Here is a 22,386-nt window from a genome sequence, read left to right as displayed (position 1 = left end):
CTTGTTTGTCAAATGCGGAGAATGGCATCTATCTCACCAGGCCTTGTGGGGACTGAGTTAATGAGATCATCCACAGAAATACAGGAACTGATACGCATATTTCTCAACAAGTGAAAGATCAGCATTATTATCTCTATGGGGGCTGCCCTACAAGCAGGAAGAGCTCTGCTGTCCGGCTCAGCATCAGACGCCCAGGGTGAAGCGTTCTGAAGCTATTCCTTGGGCAAGTGTGGACCTGATTGGGCTTACGTGGTTAGTCACTTCAGTCGTGTCTGACTCTGCGATCCCATGGACTGTAGCCCACCAGGCTCCTCTGTCCATGGGACTCTCCAGGCAAGAATACTGGAGTGGGCCACCACTTCCACCTCCAGGGGATCTTCCCAACCCACGGATCAAAGCGCCTCCCCTAGTCTCCTGCTTTGGCAGGCGAGTTCTTACCTCTAGCGCCACCTGGGAAGCCCTGATTGTAAAGTCTGTTTAAACACTTTGCAGGACTCACTAAGTGTGTTTCTCTCCTCCACATTCTACTGTGATGTTCTGGCTTGTAAGAAACCATTTTCATTCTCTAAAGTCTTTTCAATACATGCAGGTACGCTTAAAAGAAGCTCGAAATTAAGCTACCACCAAAGTGATTTTCCACCCAGTTTGTGACGTCTTCACAGCCCTTCTTCGGAGCCGCCTTACTTCACCAGCGTTTGGTGCTAGACGCGCTCCTTTTATAAGTACGTGATGACATCACTTCGCATCGCGCTTGCGCAGCTTGGTGGCGTGGCCACGCCCACGCCTGCGCGGAGACCTAACGTCCGCACAATCTGTGGCGCGCCTTCCCGGAAGAAGTCAGTACGGGGCTCGGTGAGTGAGGTCCAACAGTAGGACGGCCGGCGGGTGAGTGCCCCGAGTGTCCGAAGGACAGCTGTGCGCTGGTGGCAAGGATGCTGTTAAAGGGGAAGAGGTAGGGTGACGAGGAAAGTTCCCGAGCCCTTCCAGAGTAAGCGAGAGTTGCAGTGGTTGGTGAGCTGATGACTCCGAAAAGCTGCAGATCTTCGGCTCAGAAGGCAGACTTTTTCTGAAGTGTTGATGCTGGTCGCCACAGAAAAGAAGTTACCATGGACTCACTTCCAGCGATTTCCTTGACACTGCATTCGATACTGGGAGAAAGGCCTGAGGTGATTTCGTCGGAGTATCTGTAATTCGACCCCTTCCTGGCTAGCCTGCGCGCGATTGCTGTCCGCGGTGCTGAAAACAGCGGTATCTTCAGGAAGAAACCCGCTGAGGGCAGGGCAGTATATTTCCATTTTCCTCGACTTTGCTCAGAGACCTACGCTCTGTGTGTGTGCTGAAGGAAGAGCTCATTTTTTTTTTTAATCAGTGCTGGAAACGCAGGCGACGAGCAGACAACCAGTATTAGTTTCATAAAATTTAGGAAAGCCAGTGCTTCATTCTAAGACTGAATTTTCATTCTTTTTTTTTTTTTTTTAATTATATTATTTTGGCTTAGCTGCATTCTCCCTTTGTGCAGTCAGGAAACTTCGGTCCTTGCACCCAACCAGATGATTTGCTTTCAGACTCACAGCCATCCAAGTAGTTCACTAGACCTCTGTCTGTATTGGCCCAGGCACTTCTACCAAGGTGAGCTTGCTAATGGTGTACAGTGTTTTGTGAAAATGGGTTTTCCCAAACTCCGCTAATGAAGAGTCCAGAGCAGCCAGGGTAAGGTGAAACCACTTTAAGATACTTTTCTCCACAGTTAGGCATGAAAAATACTTCCCCATCTGGAAGAGAGATAGTAGAACTGGGCAGTCTTCCAATAAAGGAAAAACCATGAGTTTCCAGTTGGTTTTCATACTTGTTTGTCTGTGTGTCTGAGGGATGGTATTTCTCTGAATTATACACAGTGGATTTTTGTTTTGTTTTGTTGATTCAGTAAAATGTTTACTAGTCTTGGTACCAGCTGCTTGTTTTGAATTCTGATTAAGGTTAAAGTGTGTGTGTGGTTGGGGGTGGGGGACAGGGGAAGTATGCTGTGTTTACCTGTGTCAGTGTTCTGGATTGCATATGGCATCTGGAAAACTATGCATTGTGAGTAAACATATGTAAAATGAAAGAATGCATTTAAAAACATCATCACAGCCCAAGCTGTATTTTTCCCTTCTGAGACAGAACCAATAGATTGAGATGCTGAATGATCAAAATGTTGCAAAGCTAAGGCCATGGGGTAGAAATAACTTTAAATGTCCTTACTATTTAGCAGAAAGCTTATCAAGGCAGCTTTGATTAAAGATGACGTCTCTGCTCACTCAAGAAATTCGCCTTTCTAAAAGACATGAAGAAATGTAAGTTGTTGTTGTTGTTTTAAAAAGGCTAATCTCAATGTATGCACTGTACTGGCTTTATTAGTGACACTGTGTGCACAGGAAAACTTAAAAATCTGTAAGTGTGTCAATTTTTGTGACACTTGAGAGATTTTGGTTTTAAGGAGTGTCATTACCCCTCAAGAACAACAAAGATTAAAAGGTCTGATTATGTTTTATGTCTTTCATTTCTTGTTACTAGTATCTAGATAAATTCACTCTCCCCCTTAGCCGCTCTATGCTCTACACTGCACTTCAGTGAACTTCTCTAAGCCTTTTACCAAGACCAGCTTTCATGAGTGTGTGACCTGTATAGTCACAGGCCCTGCACTAGATTTAGCCTAGGAGCCACATTTTCATTTTGCACTGGGCTCTGCAAATTCTATGGCCAGTCCGGCACTGTTCTTTAGTATTAACCCTTCTCTAACCGCTGTTTGTGGGCTCGCATGTATTGCTTTTCTTTAAATACTTACCAGCCTCTCTGCCTTGGCCTTCTAAGGTATTTTTCTTATGAAAATGACTTTTCAAAGACCTGGCTTTTTATTTCTACTCTCAAGAACAACCCTGTGCAACATACTGTTTCCTGAGAATCTCCTCAACTCTTTGAGAAACAGTGAGACTGCTACTGTACCATTTGTGTATGTTTTCTCATTTGATCACTTAATAAGACTCAACACTTACAAAAGTAGCATTTAACCATGGAGAAACTTTTGAAGTCCGTTATATATAACCAAGTGGTTTGATAATTTATTTACAACTTTCTACATCTTCAATTAGTTTTACCATGTTGTGAGTATGCATGTGTACACACAGCCTCTCACTCATATATGGAACTATCATCTTTCTCTTGGAAAAAGAGGAAAAAAATATTTTTATTGCTGCTTCAAACATATGGAAGTTTAGCACAATTCTAAATGTGTAACATAAGATTCAGGGGTACTGAAGTGTTAAGCAGAAGGTTTTGTATAGCAAGTCATACCAATGTCTGTGTGGGGAGGTATATTTAAGTGTGTGTACAAAGGGGTATGGATTACAGTTTGCATTTGCACTAAATATTTTCCAACACTTTAAAATACTTTCAAGACTAGAGAGGTTAAAAAAACACAAGTGTGTACTTACAGTGTAAATATGAAAATAAAAATAATTTCACTGAGACTGAAGACTTCCTGAACTACCTAAGTTGTTCACTGTCTTATTAACTGACATATAGTAACTGGCTTTAAAAGTAGGTTGAACTGGAAGTGAGGTGCAATTAAGAAATGATTTATATTGGCCAAGCAATAAAATGTTTCTTTTTAAAATCGTTACATAATCTTCATTTTTTTGTAGAGTATCACAGAGATTAATGTTACTTCAACGAATGGAGAATAAACCTGAAGATCAAAACAAGGGAAAGGCCTCTCAGACACAAGCAGCTAACGCCGCTTTACAAAGGAATGTTAGTCTTTTAAAGGTAAGATTCTCTGAATGAATGAAACCTATTTTCCCCACTTTTGCAAAAAGGTTTTAATTCAATTCCATTACTTTGATTTATGTAATTCCTTTGAGTAACAAATAGAATTAATGATACACTACTATTTAAATTCATGTTAACTAGACAAGAAGCATGGATTTTCACTTATTAAAATGAGAGCCTTGACGTTTGCTTAGGCTAATGAAAAATCAATAACTTTAGAACTTTAAAGCCATCTTTGTACAAGAAGTAACAAATACAAGACATAGCTTCTGGGGACTTCCCTGGCAGCCCAGTCGTTAAGAATCTGTCTTCGGATGCAGGGGACATGAGTTGGATCCCTGGTCAGGGAACTAAGATTCCTCATGCTCATATCGCAACTAAGACCTAACACAACCAAAAAAAGAAAAAAAAAGACATAGCTTCTATCTTCCATCTTCTTTGATTTGTAGGGAGATTCTGAAACACGATAAAGTACCTATCATATGCTCGAAACAATTTGATTTTGCCCTCCTGGGGCCACAGTCAATATACAGATTTCGTATCTGAGGTAACAGATTTCCCAGGATCTTCTTTGATGGTGATGGAGGAGGTGGTCAAAGTATGTGACTGCGCAGGGCCTCACCATTTGGCCAGTGTGCCCATTTGGAGTAAAATCATATGTGTAACATTTTTGGCTGCTTGCTGTACTTTGCTTCCAGAATTGTATGGCTTCATCCATAATTAAAACCCTAAAGTTTGCTTCCATTCGAGCTTCCAAGAGATCCTATGACTAAAACATTTGGTAGTAAGGCTATATTATTTAAGTTATAAAGCAGTGTTTTCAGTTTTTTATTGTTAAATATTTTCATCGATAGGCATGATGTAGTTCTCTTCTGTCCTCACTAGAGGATAAAGGAAGAGGAAAATTCAGTTATCTTCTCAGCTTCTGGCAGTTTGATCCACAGTAATTTAAGTCACAGCCATAGTGCTACCAAAGCATTCTATATTGCCATATGTCTTACTTGCCCAATGGTATTTGCAATATTTATTTTTAAATGGAAATATATAGGGTAATCTAGAAGTTGCTCTGAAAAGTCAGAAAATCCAAATTGGAAGTCTTCACGGCTTGCTTGCTACTTGTTACGGTGAGTGCAGGTAATATCGGCGAGTGCAGGTGATATTGTCTTCCTTTTAATGCCCAAGTATTTGATGAATGCCCAGCTCTTTACTCTTGAGCTAGTTTTGAGCCGAAAGTGAGAGTAACAAAGTAACTACAAGTTAGGTCCTTTACATCAAGTAGCTTACAGGCTCTGTTCATGACCTAAAATATATGCAAAACAGAGACCCTGTATGATCAAACATTAATTACACGCTGTGGAATACTCAGCACTTTGCTGTGTGCTCAGTCGCTCAGTAGTGTCCTACTCTTTGTGACCCCGTGGACTGTAGCCCGCCAGGCCCTCTGTCCATGGAGATTTTCCAGGCAAGAATACTGGAGTGGGTTGCCACGCCCTCCTCCAGGGTACTCAGCACTTTAGGAGTGTTAAAGTACTTAGCACTTTAGAAGTGTTAAAAACTCTTGGAGAGCTAGAATATTCTATGAGGTCTCAGAGAAGAAGCTAAGCTAAGCGGGAAGACATTCTATTGAGTTCTCAAGGACGAGCCAAGACCAGAAGAATGAACGGCCTATTAATGTTCACGGGATCCTAAGCTAACTGGCTTGGAAGGCCCCAGGAAACAGGCTGAATTGTGAGATGAAATGAAGTTGAGACTTGGTATGTAGAGATAATATAGTGTTGTGAGCAAAAAAAAAAAAGGAAAAAAAAAGCAAGACGTAAACACATGAAAGAGTTTTTAAGAAAGATTCATTCATTTGCTATTTAGCAAAGTAATTTCAAAAATGGAAAGATTTAAGGAGGTAGCTAAGAAATCACTGTCATCTAAAAGGAAGGTAATGAACCTAGTTTCATAGTCTTGAGAAACCAGTTTGGTATGGTGTTTTTTCCCTTAATTATCAAAATAATATACTCTTATTATAAAAAAACTTGAAAGAGCCAAGATGGAAAACCTTCTATATCATCTGCCTGTCCAGAAATTAGTATATTTTTCTATATTTCCTTTCAGCTTTTTATAAACATTTTTTTAACTCTCTTACATCCCAGGTAAAGTTACAGATGCAGTTTCCCCCTAGTTTTTAACATGTGTGCTTAGTCACTTTGAATAATTGGATATGCAACCTTTTTTTGTCCTTCTTTCCCTCATATATAATTTTTATATACGAGGGATATAATTTTAGTGACTCTCCCACAGACGTTATTGTTAAGATAAATAGGACTTGATTACAGAATTTGAGCTGGGAAAGACTGTAAAAAGCATATAGCTTTAGATTCTTATCTAAAGTCTTTTTTGTTTTGCTTTTTTGTTTTTTAGCATAAAAACTTTTCCCACAGATGTAAAATAAAGGTCCTCCCCGATGCTTAGTGGTAAACAACCCACTTGCCAATGCAGGAGATGCAAGTTCAACCCCTGGGTTGGGAAGACCCCCTGAAGGAGGGAATGGCCATCTACTCCAGTACTCTTGCCTGGGAAACACTATGGACAGAGGGCCTGGCGGGCAACAGTCCACAGGGTCACAAAGATTCAGACAGGACTGAGCACACACAGCAGAGAAAAGTGGTCCTGCTTTGGCCCAAAGTCCTACAGTCCCTTCCTTGACTGTACTGCTGGGTCTCTAGAGAACTGGGAAAACCACTGATCTGGGCGAATCCCTTAATTTATAGAGATGAGAAAACCATAATGTATCACTCCTAACATCCCTTTGCAAGAACAGATTAAATAGGATTTCCTGGGCAGTTCAGTGGTTAAGACTCTGTGCTCCCAGTGTAGGGGGCACAGATTTGATCCACAATCAAGGAATAAGATTCTCCTGAACACACACACACACACAGATTAAGTTAGAGCAGAATAGGTACTTAAGTACCAAGTGCAATTGAAAATGGTGCCCTTAAAACCTGGTAGCACTCCTATAATATAGTAAACAAAGTAAGGATGACTGTATACTGTCCATTATCTGACCTTATTCCCATGTTCTGAACAGTATCATGAACACTAAAAGGGCATGAGCTTTAACTTTAAGAAAGAAAGCTATAACACTAGCATCTTTCAATGACATGTCTTTATACTTAAGAGAAGCCAAGGTTGTTTCAAAACTAGTATGATTTGAGTAAAATTAAGGGGTAAAACATAAACATATAAAAATCAATAGCAATCCTATGTATACAGGTGGAAAATAGAGATCACATTCACGTTAGCAATAAAATTATAAAATACATACTTGGGAATGCTCTTAACAAAGGATCTGTATGACTGCTATGAAGATAATTATTACACTTCAGTGGCAGTTTTAAGGGAAAACTTAAATGAAGACATAAGCCTTAATCCTGACTGGGGAAACTTATTTTTTCTAAGTCATCTGTCACAAAATTATTTTTAGATTTAGTAAAATCCCAACAAAAAGTGTCTTTAATTGCATTTGGATAAATAAATTAGCACAAATATCAAAGACTGATTTTAAAAGGGGAATGAGAGTAATCCCATCAAAGATTCAAACTTAGTAAAAAATGTATATGAATGTAAGTAGTGAAGAAAATTCATAGTAAGGGTTTAGTCAGTAAATGTCATGGAAGACAGTGGATTTTGAAAACTGGCTCAGTGATTTTTTTTTTTTCTGTTACCGTTAATACAATGAACTCTATCTGCCTTTAAAAATCAAACATAAATGGACTTAGAAGCCTGAAAATATTTTATTCTACAAATATTTCCATGATAAAAACCGCCCTCTCTCCCACCTTTTCCTCCACAAAATTTAGTTTAAACCCCAAAAGATGCTTTTTTGGCAACAGGTCCATCTCTTGTGAGATGGACCAATAGGACAGAGTGAGGAAGAACGAGAGTGTCCTCCAGCAGGTCAGACACACAGCCGGTGCTCTCCTTCAGGGACGTCCTGGAAGCCTCCACGGGGCAGCTGGCAGTCACAACTGCCACCCAGGATGGCCAGTACTTGGCGGCCCAGGTCTCTGCTCTTTCCTCTCACATTTCTCACTTTCCCCAATGCGTATGTTTAACACATGTCTCTGCGTTCTTTGTACCAATGACCCTTACACTTCATGTCTTTAATATCTTATTTTTTGTATCCCAGAAATTGCCACTCCAGCAGCTTAAAAGATTAAACCCAGCCCAGCCGCAGCTCGATGGGGAGGGAGGGATGTAGGCAGGGAGGAGCAAAGACAGATCTTGGTACATGATGCTTTGTGCTCCTTCCTTTTCCTTTTCAGGAGTCAATTTGTTTATACAGGCTCCCGAGTCATGCCACAGAGTAACAGTTATACTTTCACCCACTGGAAGCTTGTTTTTTAATTGCTATGAAAAATCTCACAACTATGCAAAAGAAGGGATAGAAGAATATTTCCATGCACTTATCACCCACATTCAATCATTGTCAGAACACAGCCAGCTTGTTTTGTCTATACTCTTCACCTCTACCCCCTCACATCACTTTGAAGCTAACCTTCAGACACTGCATTGTTTCACCTGTAAATATTTCTGTACATCCCTTTATTTCAGTGTCTGTCACTAAAAGATAAGGACTGTTTTAACCAAAATCAAAATGTCAGTATCAACCTAAGAAATTAACAATAAACCCTCAAATAGCTAATCAGGTTCCACATAAAATTCAACTTGTAATTGATAGAGGTTTCCTAAATTTCTCACAGTTCTCCCTGCTCTTTTATCCCTGCTTTTAATATATTTGTTAAAGGAATTGGGTCATTTGTCCCGTTGAGTTTCTGGGTATCACTACTTCCATCACTGAGGTACTCATTTAACATGTTGCTCTGTTTCCCCTCATTCCTTTTAATATAATTGACAGATCTAAATTGTGTTGTGTAACAGAAATGTGGTGCAAGCCACATATGTAATTTTAAATTTCCAAGGAACTAATTTTAATAATGTCAACCTGAACAGACTAAGTAAAATGTTAAGACTTCAAACATATTTCAAATTTAATTGCTATAAAAAGTTAGTAAATATTTTATATTCTATTTTCTTACTAGACTCTCAAAATTCAGTGTGTATTGTACATCACAACACATCTTAATTCAGACTTGTATATTTCAAGTGCTCAGCAGCTACTTGAGGCTAAGAAATACTTCATTAGCAGTACAGATTATAGAGAGGCCTGAGCAGATTCAGATTCTATGTTTTTGGGAAGAACACTTCCATAATGCCAGCTGTCTCTCTTTTTTTGGAATGTTAGGCATTGATGATCACTGCCTAAGTATACTCATTAGGGGTTATGAAAAGCAATATTCAAATTCTTTTATTCCTTCTCATTCAACTGCTGATTAGTTATATTAAGAGACACTTGTCCTCATCAATTATTTGATTACACTGAGGTATATTTCATAGAGGAATAAGCATGACGAATGCTTGATTCTATTTAGTTTTCAGAATAATAAGTTGGCTCTCTACTGTCCTGCAAAAGTGACCAATTAGGTGTTGTTGGTTTTGGTTGGTTTTTTATATTGTTTTGTGTTTTGTTGCTGTTGTTTTTTGAGGTGTCCTGGGTTGGAAATGTTTCAATCCATTTCAGTATTTATTCCCGTTTATTGTCAACTTGTCCCATTTTAAACAAGTGGGAACCTCTTCAGATTAGCTCCTGAATGCCTCTGCTGAGATCTCAGCAGCATGACAGTTTCCTTTCTGTTCTGATGAAACATTCCAGGCTCATCATGTGCATTTGTTGCTGAGACCTGGAACAGCCACTGTTCCAAGGAGCCCTGGATCCTTTTGGTAGGAAATATGTTCAGAGCCCTCTCTCTGGGCAATGGTGGTGTTTATTTTGACCTTTGTTTTTTTGTTTTTTTGTTTTTTAAAAGATAAGAGCTCCTATCAGAAATTCCAGGATTCCAGTTTGCAAGGCTTTTAACTTAAAATCATAGATTTTATACCTCTAACTTCTTTTTCTGAAATCCAAAATCTGTTCCCAAAGAAGTTTCCAACACCAGCACAAGTACTTCTGTACCTTATATCCTATGATCCAGACAGCACTGTCACTGTCCATGTGATTATAAAGAATCGTTTTCAGTAAGATGCTTTTACTAAGATTCTTTTTGTCCTTAGAGTGTATCTCACTAGGGTTGCTCACTCAAAATATTGTGTTCTAAGGTCACTTGATATATTTATTCTCTGTGTAGCTATGCCACCTACTAGATAGCAGTTAGATCTGTTTATCTTCAAGCTGTAGGGACTGCTTTGTCAGCTGTTTTCTAACAATTTTAAATGATCTAGTGACAAGTCTATACAACAAGACAACAAGGGAGTCAGGTAAAGCTGGCCAGCAAGCCCCTGTTTTCCTCTTTCTTCCTTTTCTTCCCCTACCCCCTTGGGTACTTTTTTCTTTTTCTTTAAAGTTTCTGATTTATACTCAGGATTCTTTGACCCTTCAGCCTGTATTTACTTAATGAATATTTCAGTACCTAGTACATACCCTGCACTTATTAGATTCTCAGATGCTTAAAGGTTATATAAGACATAGTCCTTTCCTTTAGGCAGCATATAGTGAAAAAGAAGGTTCTTATGTCGAAGGATTAAGATACAACTTGCTACAGAAGGATGCTGTCAAATTGCTGAGATTCTGAGTCAGGCTAAGGAATGCCTGCTTGATCCTCTGTGTTGTGGGTACCAATTTATCTTTTTTTAAATCTAGGGGAGGACATATGTAAAGTAGCTTTTAGCAGAACTAATCAATTCCAAGTATGTATTAAAGTACAATATGGTCTAGGCATGAGTACAAGTAAGCATTAAGTATTTGTTGAATGAATAAGTGTAATCAGAAGGCCACAGCATTAACAATCACATGAAAAGGCCAGAGGAGACATCCTGAAAGAACAATATAGGGAGCGCTGAATTTTTAAATGGCAGGAATAAGATTTGGAATTACACGATACAGCATAGGTATCTGAGTGGATAGAATTCCCACTAGTACACGTTTAATACAGTCAGTGGAAAAAGATGAGTTTAGTTTTATCAGGTTTAGAATTAAGGGCCAGGAAGAGAAACTAGCCATCCTTCTATAATAATAATTGATACTGAATCAGAGACAATCTTGGAGGCAGAAAAAGTGAAAAGCTGGGGCCAGATGTCTCAAATCTTAAGAAAGCCCACACTGAGGATTAATGAGAGAAAAAAAGAGCCAGCCAAGGAGCAGAGGGGGAGGAGGAGTCCGAGAGGTAAGCAAAACATTGAAAGAAGTGAAATATGACTTGAGCTACGGAAGAAGTTCTCTCGAGGGGTGATAATCCCTTGTCCAAATGCTGCAGAGATGACAGCCGGGTTTGGCGGACTTGGGCCTGCTTTTCCAGGCCATGCGTCCCTCTCCTCCTGTCTGCTCTTTCCACTGCAAATCTGCTCTTCTCTACAAGATACTCAGTATTCTTATTTCCTGATCTTTAAGAAAAATATTTAATCTTGCCTATAGGTCGCAAAGAGTCAGACACGACTGAGCGACTGAACTGAACTGAACTGACAGGTGCTAGCAGCACCTAGATCTCCCAGTTCAGGTAACTTTGTAACTGTTCTTAGAATAATGGTAACATTGGGATTGTGAGTTTTGTTTGATTCCTAGATGTATAAAGCGGTTTTTCCAGAACCCTGTTGAATCTCAGTGTAAACAGAAGAGTTGGTATCCCGTGTCTGTTGTATCATTGACATCAAAAGCCCTCTAACCTGCATGTTGGTCGTGAACTGCTGATATGGGATAGAGATGCTAATAGATGAGCTTTTTATCCCTAAATCATTTTCTTTCCCCTTCAAATCACCTTCCTCCAGACAGCAGGTGCACTAATGGCTGTGCAACTTTGGGGAGTCCCTTTAGGGAATTTCCTGTTTTTCCCTTTTCCATTTCACACCCATCCCTTGCTCCCGCCGCTGCCATCTGCTATCTCTTTTCTCCTGTTCAGCGTTGGCTTCTTCACACCCCACTCCCACGCCCTTTTCCATCGCTCTCCTTCTGTCCAACAGCCCTGTACTCAGATCGCTCCTGTGCTTCTACATGGAGCAGAGAACTTTTTCTTTTCTATCAACTTATTAAGCTGAGAGACAGAATTTACACAGCCTTCCCACCGGTGGCCCTGTGAACTGGACAGACCTGAGCAAGCATGAGACAAGAGAGGTGCTGATTTGGGGAGAATTTACTACACGGGGCTGGAGTATCTCTCTAACAACTTGTAAAGTCTTACATTTCTGGGCATGAACTTTATGTACAGATCTAGATAAAATCGTTCCTGAAGTATGAATCAAGCTTAAATACTCTTGTGTTTCTACATCCATAAGAGAAAACATAAGTATCTACATGTTTAAGTACTTAGTAACACACAGTGCTTGAATGCCATGAGCTGAAGGATATACTACCTCGCAATAAAATTTGCCTTTGAGATTAGCTTAGAAATCTGGTACTAAAAGTCTAAACAGCGTAGCGAAAGGTTCTTATTGCAGAGTACTCAGGTACCTCATGGACCTTTTAAATATAGGGACTATTTGCCTATGTATAAAATTCAAATATGAAGTCCTGCATAAATGAAAGGTGTGTCATTAATATACCATGTGCATGATCTAGACAGACTAGAACTCTTCCACTTTGAAGATTAGCCTAGTGTGGGTCTGAGGATCTGATTGTTTTTAGTATCGGAATATTTGACTATTTTATCCATCTGGCTGTTTTTAAAGGATTTTAAAGCTAAGTTAGTCCTCTGAGCAGTTTTAGAGGAAGTTCTTTTTCCAAGAATTATTGGCATTTACTAACTACTTAAAATGAAAAAGGCAGAACTTAGATGTACCACTCCCATCCCCTGCCTTTTATTTTAAAATAAGAAACACTTGCTTCTCTATTTGCCACTGGTTAATTAAGCAGTGATCAGTTCTGTGTCAGCATCATCTCCATGAGTTTAAACTGTGTATGCAGAGAAGAGTTGAAGCAAGAGATTAGAAATACATAGCTATTGCTATTAGAGGTGCTGTGTGTGTCTGTGAATGTTTTGAAAAATGCTTCTATCTGTTTCAGGATATAGAAGCAGCAGAAAAGTCTCTACAGACCCGGATTCATCCAGTTCTACCAGCTGAGGTGGCTGCTCTTGAGGTGAGAATCTTAAGGAACAAATGTCCAACAAGAGACTCCTATTCTGTCAGTGGTGCATTTTAAGTGGCTCTGTGTATTTCCCAGCTTTCTGCATCCAATAAAATACACAAAATGTACCCGATTGATCTCTCTGTCCACAGTGCCATACCTTGTATGATGTAGTAGTCTGTAAGTATTTTGGTTTTAAAAAATTTTTACGTCAAGTGAAAATTTTATCAAGACCTTGTGTCTTTTCACCAAGTCACTTAGAAACTACTCTCTTGTTAAATCCTAACAGACAATATGCACTAAATCTTAAGATGACAGCCTCACCAAAATGCTTTTCCTGTTGGCTGATGTTACAAGTAGCAGCTCAGTCTCTTCACCGAAAAATGCAACCAGCGCTATTTAAATGCATATTATCATGCAGCACAGCGTGGCTTTTGTCTGTTTGATTTTGCTCTGTTCAAGAACAGATTGAGAAGATGGCTGGCAAAAATAAACCATAGTTGGTATATGCATGTATGTGTGCCGAAAGGGAATTTGCTACATATAAAATAGTTTCACTATATTCTTAATGACCTTTTTCTAAGTGCAGTTTTGCTTGCTGCCTAACCAAGGAGGTGAACAGACTCAAAAATGAAAGGCTGAGAATTTGCCCCGCAATCTTCTGTGTCATCTAGGGCAATAAGAAAAGGCAGTGATCAAGGACAGAAAAAACTCCTGTTCAAAGTTGTGCCCTGGGCATGTCTTTTTCTTTGTTGAATTTTCCAATACCTTACCCTGGCCTGGACAGGGCCAAACAATGGGGGTTAATCCAGCCGTGAATGGCGGAGAAACACCCAACCACAGGCCTCGGCTGGTATTTTTCTTAGCTAGTCTCGCACAGCAGGATGGCCCCTGTTTTAAGTACGTCAGGCTACTTCTCAGACCACATGCATAGACGCCTAGATAAATGGAGGCCCATACCATCTTCAGTTTGCAGAACTCCCGTTATCTTTTTTTTTCAAATGACAGTATTTTATTTTTTTGGTCATGCAGCACATGGAATCTTAGTTCTCTGACCACAGGTCGAACCCAAGCCCCCTACTGTGGAAGCGCCGCATCCTAACCACTGGACCACTAGGAAATTCCTCCCACCCCATGCCTTTTTATTGCTCAGAGTGTGTCCCCAGTGCTATCTAACTCTTTGAATTTCCCAAGATGAGACTGATAGTGATGATCTCATATAAAATGCCCTCCTATGACACAGAGTTTTTGGCAGCTTACTTAGGACAGTCAACCAAGAGACCACCCAGCTCATGGACAGCTATCCAGTGATGCAGTTGGAGCTTCTGTAGCTTAAGGACTGCTCCAACCAAGGCAGAAACACAGCACCTCAATTTCCAAGTTATTTGAATTAAAAATAGCTAGGTGATGTTGGTATTATTTTGTCATTATCCAAAAAAGTGTGGGAAGAAGCTACAATTTGCCACATCAAGTGCTGTTCTAAAAGATAGAGTGGATACGTATTTTTAATGTTTCTCCCTCATACAGTCAAGGGGTTAATTCACCCGAATCCTGTTAGCATCCTCTTTATATTTCAGTTCCTGATCTCATCCCAGGTCACTTCTTTTCCTGTTAATTCTAAGGCAGTTGTTCACAGTGAATCATTTCATTGTGATAATTATAGTATGAAGAGTCATTTGGTACGGGATTAGAAACATTAAACAAGAACTTTTAATGATTTTTGTGGCCATAAATGATACTACTGGGAATAATCACATGATTGGCCACAAGAGGGCGTGTAAAATCACAATAAAATTGTAAAACCTGTAATTCTGCCAGGCTCTGGTTTTACTGAGAAATTTGAAAATTAACACTAGTAAGTAGCCAGATTTTTTTTTCTAAAATTAACATAAAATATTCTGCAGAGGAAGTGCATTCTACGTATGTGTGTGAGTGTGTGTGAGTGTGTGTGTACACGCACACACGCACACTTAAGGGAATAAACATTTAGACTATTATGAAGAGCCAAGTTCAATTGCTTGATATGCTTTTTCACTTTTGGATGTTTTTTTTTTCTCCCCCAGACTCTTTACTGGGCATCAGTAGAAGAATATATTCCCAAATGGGAACAGTTTCTTTTAGGAAGAGCACCGTATCCTGCTACTAGTGAAAATGGAAATGAAGCAGAAGATACCATTCAAAAGAGGGCGCAGCAATAGCTTCTCCACATAGTATTTCAGAAACCTATCTAGTAAAGCTGTATATTAAAGAGTATTCAGGTCACTGCGGGGACTTTAGGAGTAAGAGAGATTGCCTCATTACGTCCTCTGCGACAATGAAGGTTTGAGAATCTGCCGGCAACTTCCAGGTTATCACTGGAAGATCTACTGCCATTTCAGTGTCATAAACTTGTCTTCTACCAAACTCATGGAAGTGTTAAAAGCTGATATTGGAAAATGGGCTGTTGATTAAATAAGCTGCTGAGTGTTGTGTGCTGTTTTGTTTTTTTTCTAATCATTTCCATGATTCTCATCTAAAGAGTGAATACCAGATTATACATTTTCTAGAATCTTACTTTTCAGTTGTTTTATTAAGAGGATAAGGCACAAGATCCAAGAGGTTTGCTTACATTTTAGTTTTTTAACAGGTGAAAAGACAATGACAACTGCTTTAGTATAGTAACACTGATTAGGAAATGAGTCATAGGATTTCGTCCGTCCCTCATAGATAACTGATCCTGTAAAAATTCTGGAAGAAAGAAGTAAACTGTTAAGTGTTCAATAAGCAGCTAGTTTCAGCAGGGCTCAGACTGGGTTCTGAAAAAGAACTAGTAGAGCTGAGAATGGTCACTGGATTTTGAGTTGATTATTTAAAGAGCACCAACCTGTGAATACAAGTAAACTCCTCTCTTATCTTTTCATCTTTAAATCTGCCCTTCCCTCTCCCTTCTATTTTTGTTATTTCTCAAACAACTGTCAGTCAGAAAGCTTTGGGTCACAACCCTGAACAACCCTGAGACTGTTCAATCCACCACTGCTGGAGAGCTCAAACAAAAAAAAAATTCTAATTTTTCTAATTATAAAAGCAGCCCCTGCTTAGTAAAGGGAGTCCACATTACAATGAAAGACTTTCCATTTCAAACTGGTTTGTAGTTTTATAAGATGACAATAGGACAAGCTGGAAAAAAAAAAAATCCATTGTGCTGATAGGTCCTCTAAACTACCATCTTGGAAATATCCTGCTGAGTGGGTGTTGGTGTGGGTAACAATAATGTTGTTTTCATAATATGTGCTGGCAGATGAGCACACTTCTCTCCAGTGCTAACAGTTGTAATTAAGGAATAAACAGCACAGAGTGTCAGTCCGATGACAATTTCATCTATAGTGTCACAATACAAAATGTCACAAAATATTAGAACTGTTACATAACTATAAAAAGGATCGGCTTAAAAGCCGAAAGCCCTTTAAAAAGCAAGACAGAGAAAGGAAGAAAAAAGAAAACTGGCATAGAGACCAGAACAATTTTATACCTTCTCAAGAATGTTCTGTCACGAAAATAAATTGATATATATTTTTTTTCCTGTTACATTACAGTTTGGTTTCTAGCCATCCAGTTGATTTAGCAGGAGAATGCAGGGCTTTTTAGCAGCTTCGAATTGGTAAACAGATTTAGATGTAGTAGGGAGAACATGAGGAAGTTTTTTTTTTCTTAACATCCAATCTTTCCCAGCATATGCACATAAGAAGGTGAATGAAGCAATGTGAAACTTATTTCTCTTTAGTCAAGTGAAAAAAAAAGGCTAACCATTTGTTGAGATGGTAAAATATTGTGTCAAGCAAGTAGGCACATTCCAAAATTAAACAGTGGTTGATACGTGAACGTCCTCAAATATTTGAGCATTACGCTTCCTTTGAGTTCTGTAAATTAAATCACCAGTAGGTTAGATTAAAATACAAAATGAATAGCAATGTAACCATCTCAGAAAAGGTTGAGGTTTTTTCTCCCCCAAATTGATTAACTTGCTAAATTGTGTTTTCAATAAACCTAAGTTTAATGTTCCCCAGGTTATGATTTAGGGCAGAGGGGAAGGGATTTCTGGGCTTTGACTGTTCCATTTCCCCCATTTCTAGTTAGTACCTCAACAACTCCCAGAGAGGACTTTATTCCTGGCCCCCATAGAGCTTTTCCCCAGGCCCCTCCTTGTAGCCTGGAACAGATTGCACCACATGGTGTATGTTAAAAAAAAAAAAAATCCCCAAAGGGACCTGGATACCCCCATTAAAGGGCGCTATAGTCTTCATGTCAAATTAGCTTTAGATAGGAATTTCCAAGTATATTTTTTCTGTAAGGAGGGGAGAAATACCATATCTAATAGAGATTTTGTACATAATTAGTAGGAAAAAGACAAAGAAAAAGAAATGTCATCCATTGAGTCTTCTTCCTCACTAGTCAGTGCCCTTACATATACTATATTGTATATCCACTAGCCTTTATGAAAACTATGAGTTTCTTTTTTTTTTTATCTTCAGAATAATGGGGTTTTCTAAATAAAGCTTGTTCCAAGAATTTTTCATAGCCTTTCTTGGGTTACTGCAAATGCATAAATATTCAAAGCTCATTCAAAGCTGAAACACTTCTAGTGTATGATATTATTAAGCTACAAAATGCTAAAGATCAGAAGGAGCTGTAGCTTTTCTCCGAAATATTAGTTTTACTAAAGTACTCAGGGGAAAGCCTAATACTCTGGAAACCAGACATCTGCTCTTTCCCATGCGTAGGGAGCGGTGTGAGTGAAAGTGATGTCAAAGGACAGGTTTTCTCTGCCTTCTATACAAGGTGTTTTAACTTGCTAGCTTAAGATTTAGATGAGAATTAAAATAATCTTTAACAGTCTTTACCATTTTGTATTCTCTGCTTCATTCTCCTTTTTCTATTAAGAAAAAAGGTGTGTGGGTATATTTATTTTTTGATTCAAAATTAAATTTATTTGGAGATTATTTTATCACTTTTGAGTCAACTGGAGACAGATTAAGGGTAGAGTGAGGGAACATTTATGTGAAAAACGAGGGTACACAGTCATTAATTTTAGACAGGAGGAAGATATTAGCATTAAACCCACAGTACAGTGGGTTATATTGTGTAAAATTTAATGCACAAGGCCATGAATTTGTCTTATCTACAAAATACATTCTTTTCCTTCCTAAGTCTATTGTCTTTTTACTCTAAGCCAATTCACATCCTTTTATTTTTATTTTTTTTTAAAGAAATCCTCTTGTTTAGAACAAAAAGTTCTAAATCTCCCTGAAGAGTTTTCCCCCGCTTTTCAAGAACTGCCCAAACATAATACCTACACGACTTAAAACAGTCTTCATTTCAGTAGTCTATTTTGACTCTTCCACTTTAATTAGGATACTAAGTTTATTTTTAAGAATTGCTGACCAAAATCTCCTCTTCAGAGAAGGTAGTAACTAGATGGTGAATTCAAACAGTAAAAGAAAGTCTGTGGAAAATATGGAGAAGGGGACGAGGAGAAAAATTACTCTGAGAAAGCTTCAAATTGAAACAAGAAAGTGTGTCTGTGCCTCTCCATTTGGTGGTGGTTTTGTTTCTAATTTAGAAGTCAATTTGTCTACATAGGAAATTTAATTCCCTACTGCTAATAAGAGAACAGTTAAGAGTTTCCTGGGACAAACATGGAGACATGTCAAACTTCAGCCATTGTGGAGAGGACTGATTGGTGAATTTGACACCTGGCATTGTGATCTCCCTTTCTAACTGGAGCTGAGATTATATCCTTAGTAAAATCCAAGACAAGGAAAACCAGTCCAACATAAAAGAGGCTAAAAAATGCTTCCGGACATCATCTTACCTCTCAGAATCAAGTTTCCTTGCTTACAAGAGAAAGGACTGGGTTTCCAACCTGTGATAATGTTTTAAAGTTCTTGCTATTTTAAAAACTCTTAATTTGTGTCTCAGGCAGAGTCTGAGACTGTTGAAGTAGTAGCCTCATCACAGTGCAAATCAATAAAAAGTTGCAGAGAGGAAACAATGAAGGGTTCTTATTTTAGAAAGCAGGAATGATAGTTGCTCTCATCTTGACAACTATGATCCAACTGAATCATTTAACCTCCAACTTTATAGTTAAAGGTTTTTTTTTTAATTACTCTTTGATAAGTCTAAGCTATCAATGTTGAAAAATTTCTGATGTTTTACATAATACCACTTTGGAGACAATCCTATTAAATTAGAAGGAAGCAAACTTACACTTATTTTGTCTAGTCTATCTCTGGCTTCTTTCATCTCCCAATAAGTATTTTTTATACCTTGTCTCTTTTTACAATTACAAGGTCTATAATACTTACAAGCATATTTTTGTACTAGAATGTTTTACTCCAGGAAAACAAATACTGAGTTATTCAAAAGAAGCCAAATCTAGAGCCTTTTAAAATGATATCCAGTAAACACAATGCTTGAGCATCATTCATGCATTCCCTAGACCTTACTGAATGCCTACTGTGTAGTAGGCACAGTTCTAAGCACCAGGAATATAGCAATATACAATACAGCCAAAAAACAACAAACCTGTCATGGAATTTACATTCTGGAATGGGCAATGGGTGGAAGGAGTTGAAGATAGTGAAACAAAAAAGAATACATGATCTTATAGATGACGATAATGTCTAATAATGTATGAACTTCTAAAATGTCTTCTCTATGGGAAAAAAGAAAGCAAATGTCATATTTTTTCACAGGAAATATGACTGGAATAGAGACTGCCCCCATTCCCATTCATAGATCTTGAGTTAGGGCTGTCCAGTGAAGCAACATTTCCACTGCTACTAATTTGGAAATGATGTAATCTTAATGGATAGGGAAGTAGTTGTTGAAACATACAATCTACCAGGACAGAATCATGAATAGAAAACCTGAACAAACCAATGATAAGGAAACTGATCAGTAATCAAAACCTCCCAACAAAGAAAAAAGCCCAGGACCAGATGGCTCCACTGGTGAATTCTACCATGTATTCAAATAAGAATTAAGGTGAATCCCTCTCAAACTCTTCAAAAAAAAAAAAAAAAATCAGAGGAGGAAACATTCCAAAACTCATTTTACAAGCCCAGCATTACCCTGACATCAAAGCCAGATAAGGACACCACAAGAAAAAAAAAAAAACTTAGACCAATATCCCTGATGAACACAAGAGACAAACATTTTCAATGAAATATTAGCAAACTGAATTTACCAACACATTAAAGGGATCATACACCCTGACTAAGTGGGATTTATCCCTGTGACACAGGGATGGTTCGACAAAAACATCAAAACTGTGATCTTGTATTCATGCTCAGTCAGTCTTTCCCAACTCTGTGCAACCCTGTGGACTGTAGCCCATCAGACTCCTCTGTCCATGGAATTTTCCAGGCAAGAATGCTGGAGTAGGTTGCCATTTCCTACTCCAGGGGATCCTCCTGAATCAGGAATTGAACCTGCGTCTCTTGCATTTCCTGCATTGGCAGGCAGATTCTTTACCACTACACCACCTGGGAAGCCCCCAATAAATGTAATACATCACATTAACGGACTGAAAGATAAATATACACACACACACACACACACATATGATCATCACAATAGATGCAGCAAAAGTATTCTACAAAATCCTTTCATAATTAAAAATCCTCAACAAACTGGGTAGAAACCTCAACATAATAAAGGCCATATACGATAAACTGACAGCTAACATCATACTCAATGGTGAAAGATTGAATGCTTTTCATCTAAGATCAGGAACAAGAAAAGAAAGCTCACTCTCACCACTCTATTTAAACATAGTACTGAAACTCCTAGCTAGAGCAATGAGGCAAGACAAAAGAAAAAAAGGCATCCAAATCAGAAAGGATTAAGTAAAACTGTGCAATAAGCACATGATAAGTATATGATATGGCCTATATATATATACACACACACACACAATTTCTAAAGACTCAACTAAAAAAGTCTTAGAATTAGTTGATGAATTCATTAATCAGTAAATGCAGGATATACACATATACAGAAATTAATTGCATTTCTACACATGAACAGCATAAGATCTGAAAAATAAATAAAAATTATCCAATTTGCAACAGCATCAAAAATAATAAAATACTCAGAAATAAATTTAACCAATAAAAGACTGAACAATGAAAACTATAAGATTTTGCTGAAAGAACCTTAAGAAAATACAAATAAATGGAGAGTTATCCTATGTTCATGCATCAGAAAAATTATTTAAAATGTCCATACCACCCAAAGGCATCTATAAATTTGATGCAATCTCTATCAAAATTCAAATGCCATTTTTCACAGAAATAGAGAAAACAACCCTAAAGTTTTTATGGACCCACAGTTCAGTTCAGTTGCTCAGTTGTGTCCAACTCTTTGCGACCCCATGGACTGCAGCATGCCAGGCCTCCCTATCCATCACCAACTCCCGGAGTTTACTCAAACTCATGTCTATTGAGTCGGTGATGCCATCCAACCATCTCCTTCTCTGTCATCCCCTTCTCCTCCTGCCTTCAATCTTTCCCAGCATCAGGGTCTTTTCCAATGAGTCAGCTCTTCGTATCAGGTGGCCAAAGTACTGGAGTTTCAGCGTCAGTATCAGTCCTTCCAATGAACACCCAGAACTGATTTCCTTTAGGATGGACTGGTTGGATCTCCTTGCAGTCCAAGGGACTCTCAAGAATCTTCTCCAACACAACAGTTCAAAACCATCAACTCTTTGGCACTCAGCTCTCTTTATAGTCCAACTCTCACAACCATACATGACTACCGGGAAAACCATAGCCTTGACTAGACGGACATTTGTTGGCAAAGCAATGTCTCTGCTTTTTAATATACTGTCCAGGTTGGTCATTACTTTTTTTCCAAGGAGCAAGCATCTTTTAATTTCATGGCTGCAGTCACCATCTGCAGTGATTTTGGAGCCCAAAAAAATAAAGTCTCTCACTGTTTCCATTGTTTCCCCATCTATTTGCCATGAAGTAATGGGACTAGATGCCATGATCTTAGTTTTCTGAATGTTGAGTTTTAAGCCAACTTTTTCACTCTCCTCTTTCACTTTCATCAAGAGGCTCTTAAGTTCTTCGCTTTCTGCCATAAGGGTGGTATCTTCTGCATATCTGAAGTTACTGATATTTCTCCCAGCAATCTTGATTCCAGCTTGTGCTTCATCCAGCCCAGCATTTTTCATGATGTACTCTGCATATAAGTTAAATAAACAGGGTGACAATATACAGCCTTGACGAACTCCTTTCCCGATTTGGAACCAGTCTGTGGTTCCATGTCCAGTTCTAACTGTTGCTTCTTGACCTGCATACACATTTCTCAGGAGGCAGGTCAGGTGTCTGGTATTCCTGTCTCTTCCAGAATTTTCCACAGTTTATTGTGATCCA

At 38.6% G+C, this 22,386-nt stretch overlaps 1 protein-coding gene across 2 annotated transcripts; it reads left to right on the top strand.

The window, feature by feature from the left end:
• Positions 1-1,311: 1,311 nt before the first annotated feature.
• C24H3orf14 (chromosome 24 C3orf14 homolog) lies at positions 1,312-15,431 on the top strand. Of its 2 annotated transcripts, none has more exons than XM_043886750.1 (5): positions 1,312-1,629; positions 2,252-2,333; positions 3,681-3,804; positions 12,905-12,979; positions 15,031-15,431. In XM_043886750.1, exons 2-5 carry the CDS (start codon positions 2,281-2,283, stop codon positions 15,163-15,165), a joined length of 387 nt encoding a protein of 128 aa, XP_043742685.1. In that variant the 5' UTR covers positions 1,312-1,629; positions 2,252-2,280; the 3' UTR covers positions 15,166-15,431. The 2 variants fall into 2 exon arrangements, with proteins under 2 accessions (XP_043742685.1, XP_043742684.1); XM_043886749.1 differs by having other exon boundaries at positions 2,249-2,333.
• The last annotated feature ends 6,955 nt before the right edge of the window (positions 15,432-22,386 follow it).

This window comes from Cervus elaphus, chromosome 24 (assembly GCF_910594005.1).
Source record: "Cervus elaphus chromosome 24, mCerEla1.1, whole genome shotgun sequence".
Taxonomy (NCBI): domain Eukaryota; kingdom Metazoa; phylum Chordata; class Mammalia; order Artiodactyla; family Cervidae; genus Cervus; species Cervus elaphus.
This window is presented reverse-complemented; position numbering and strand designations above follow the sequence as displayed.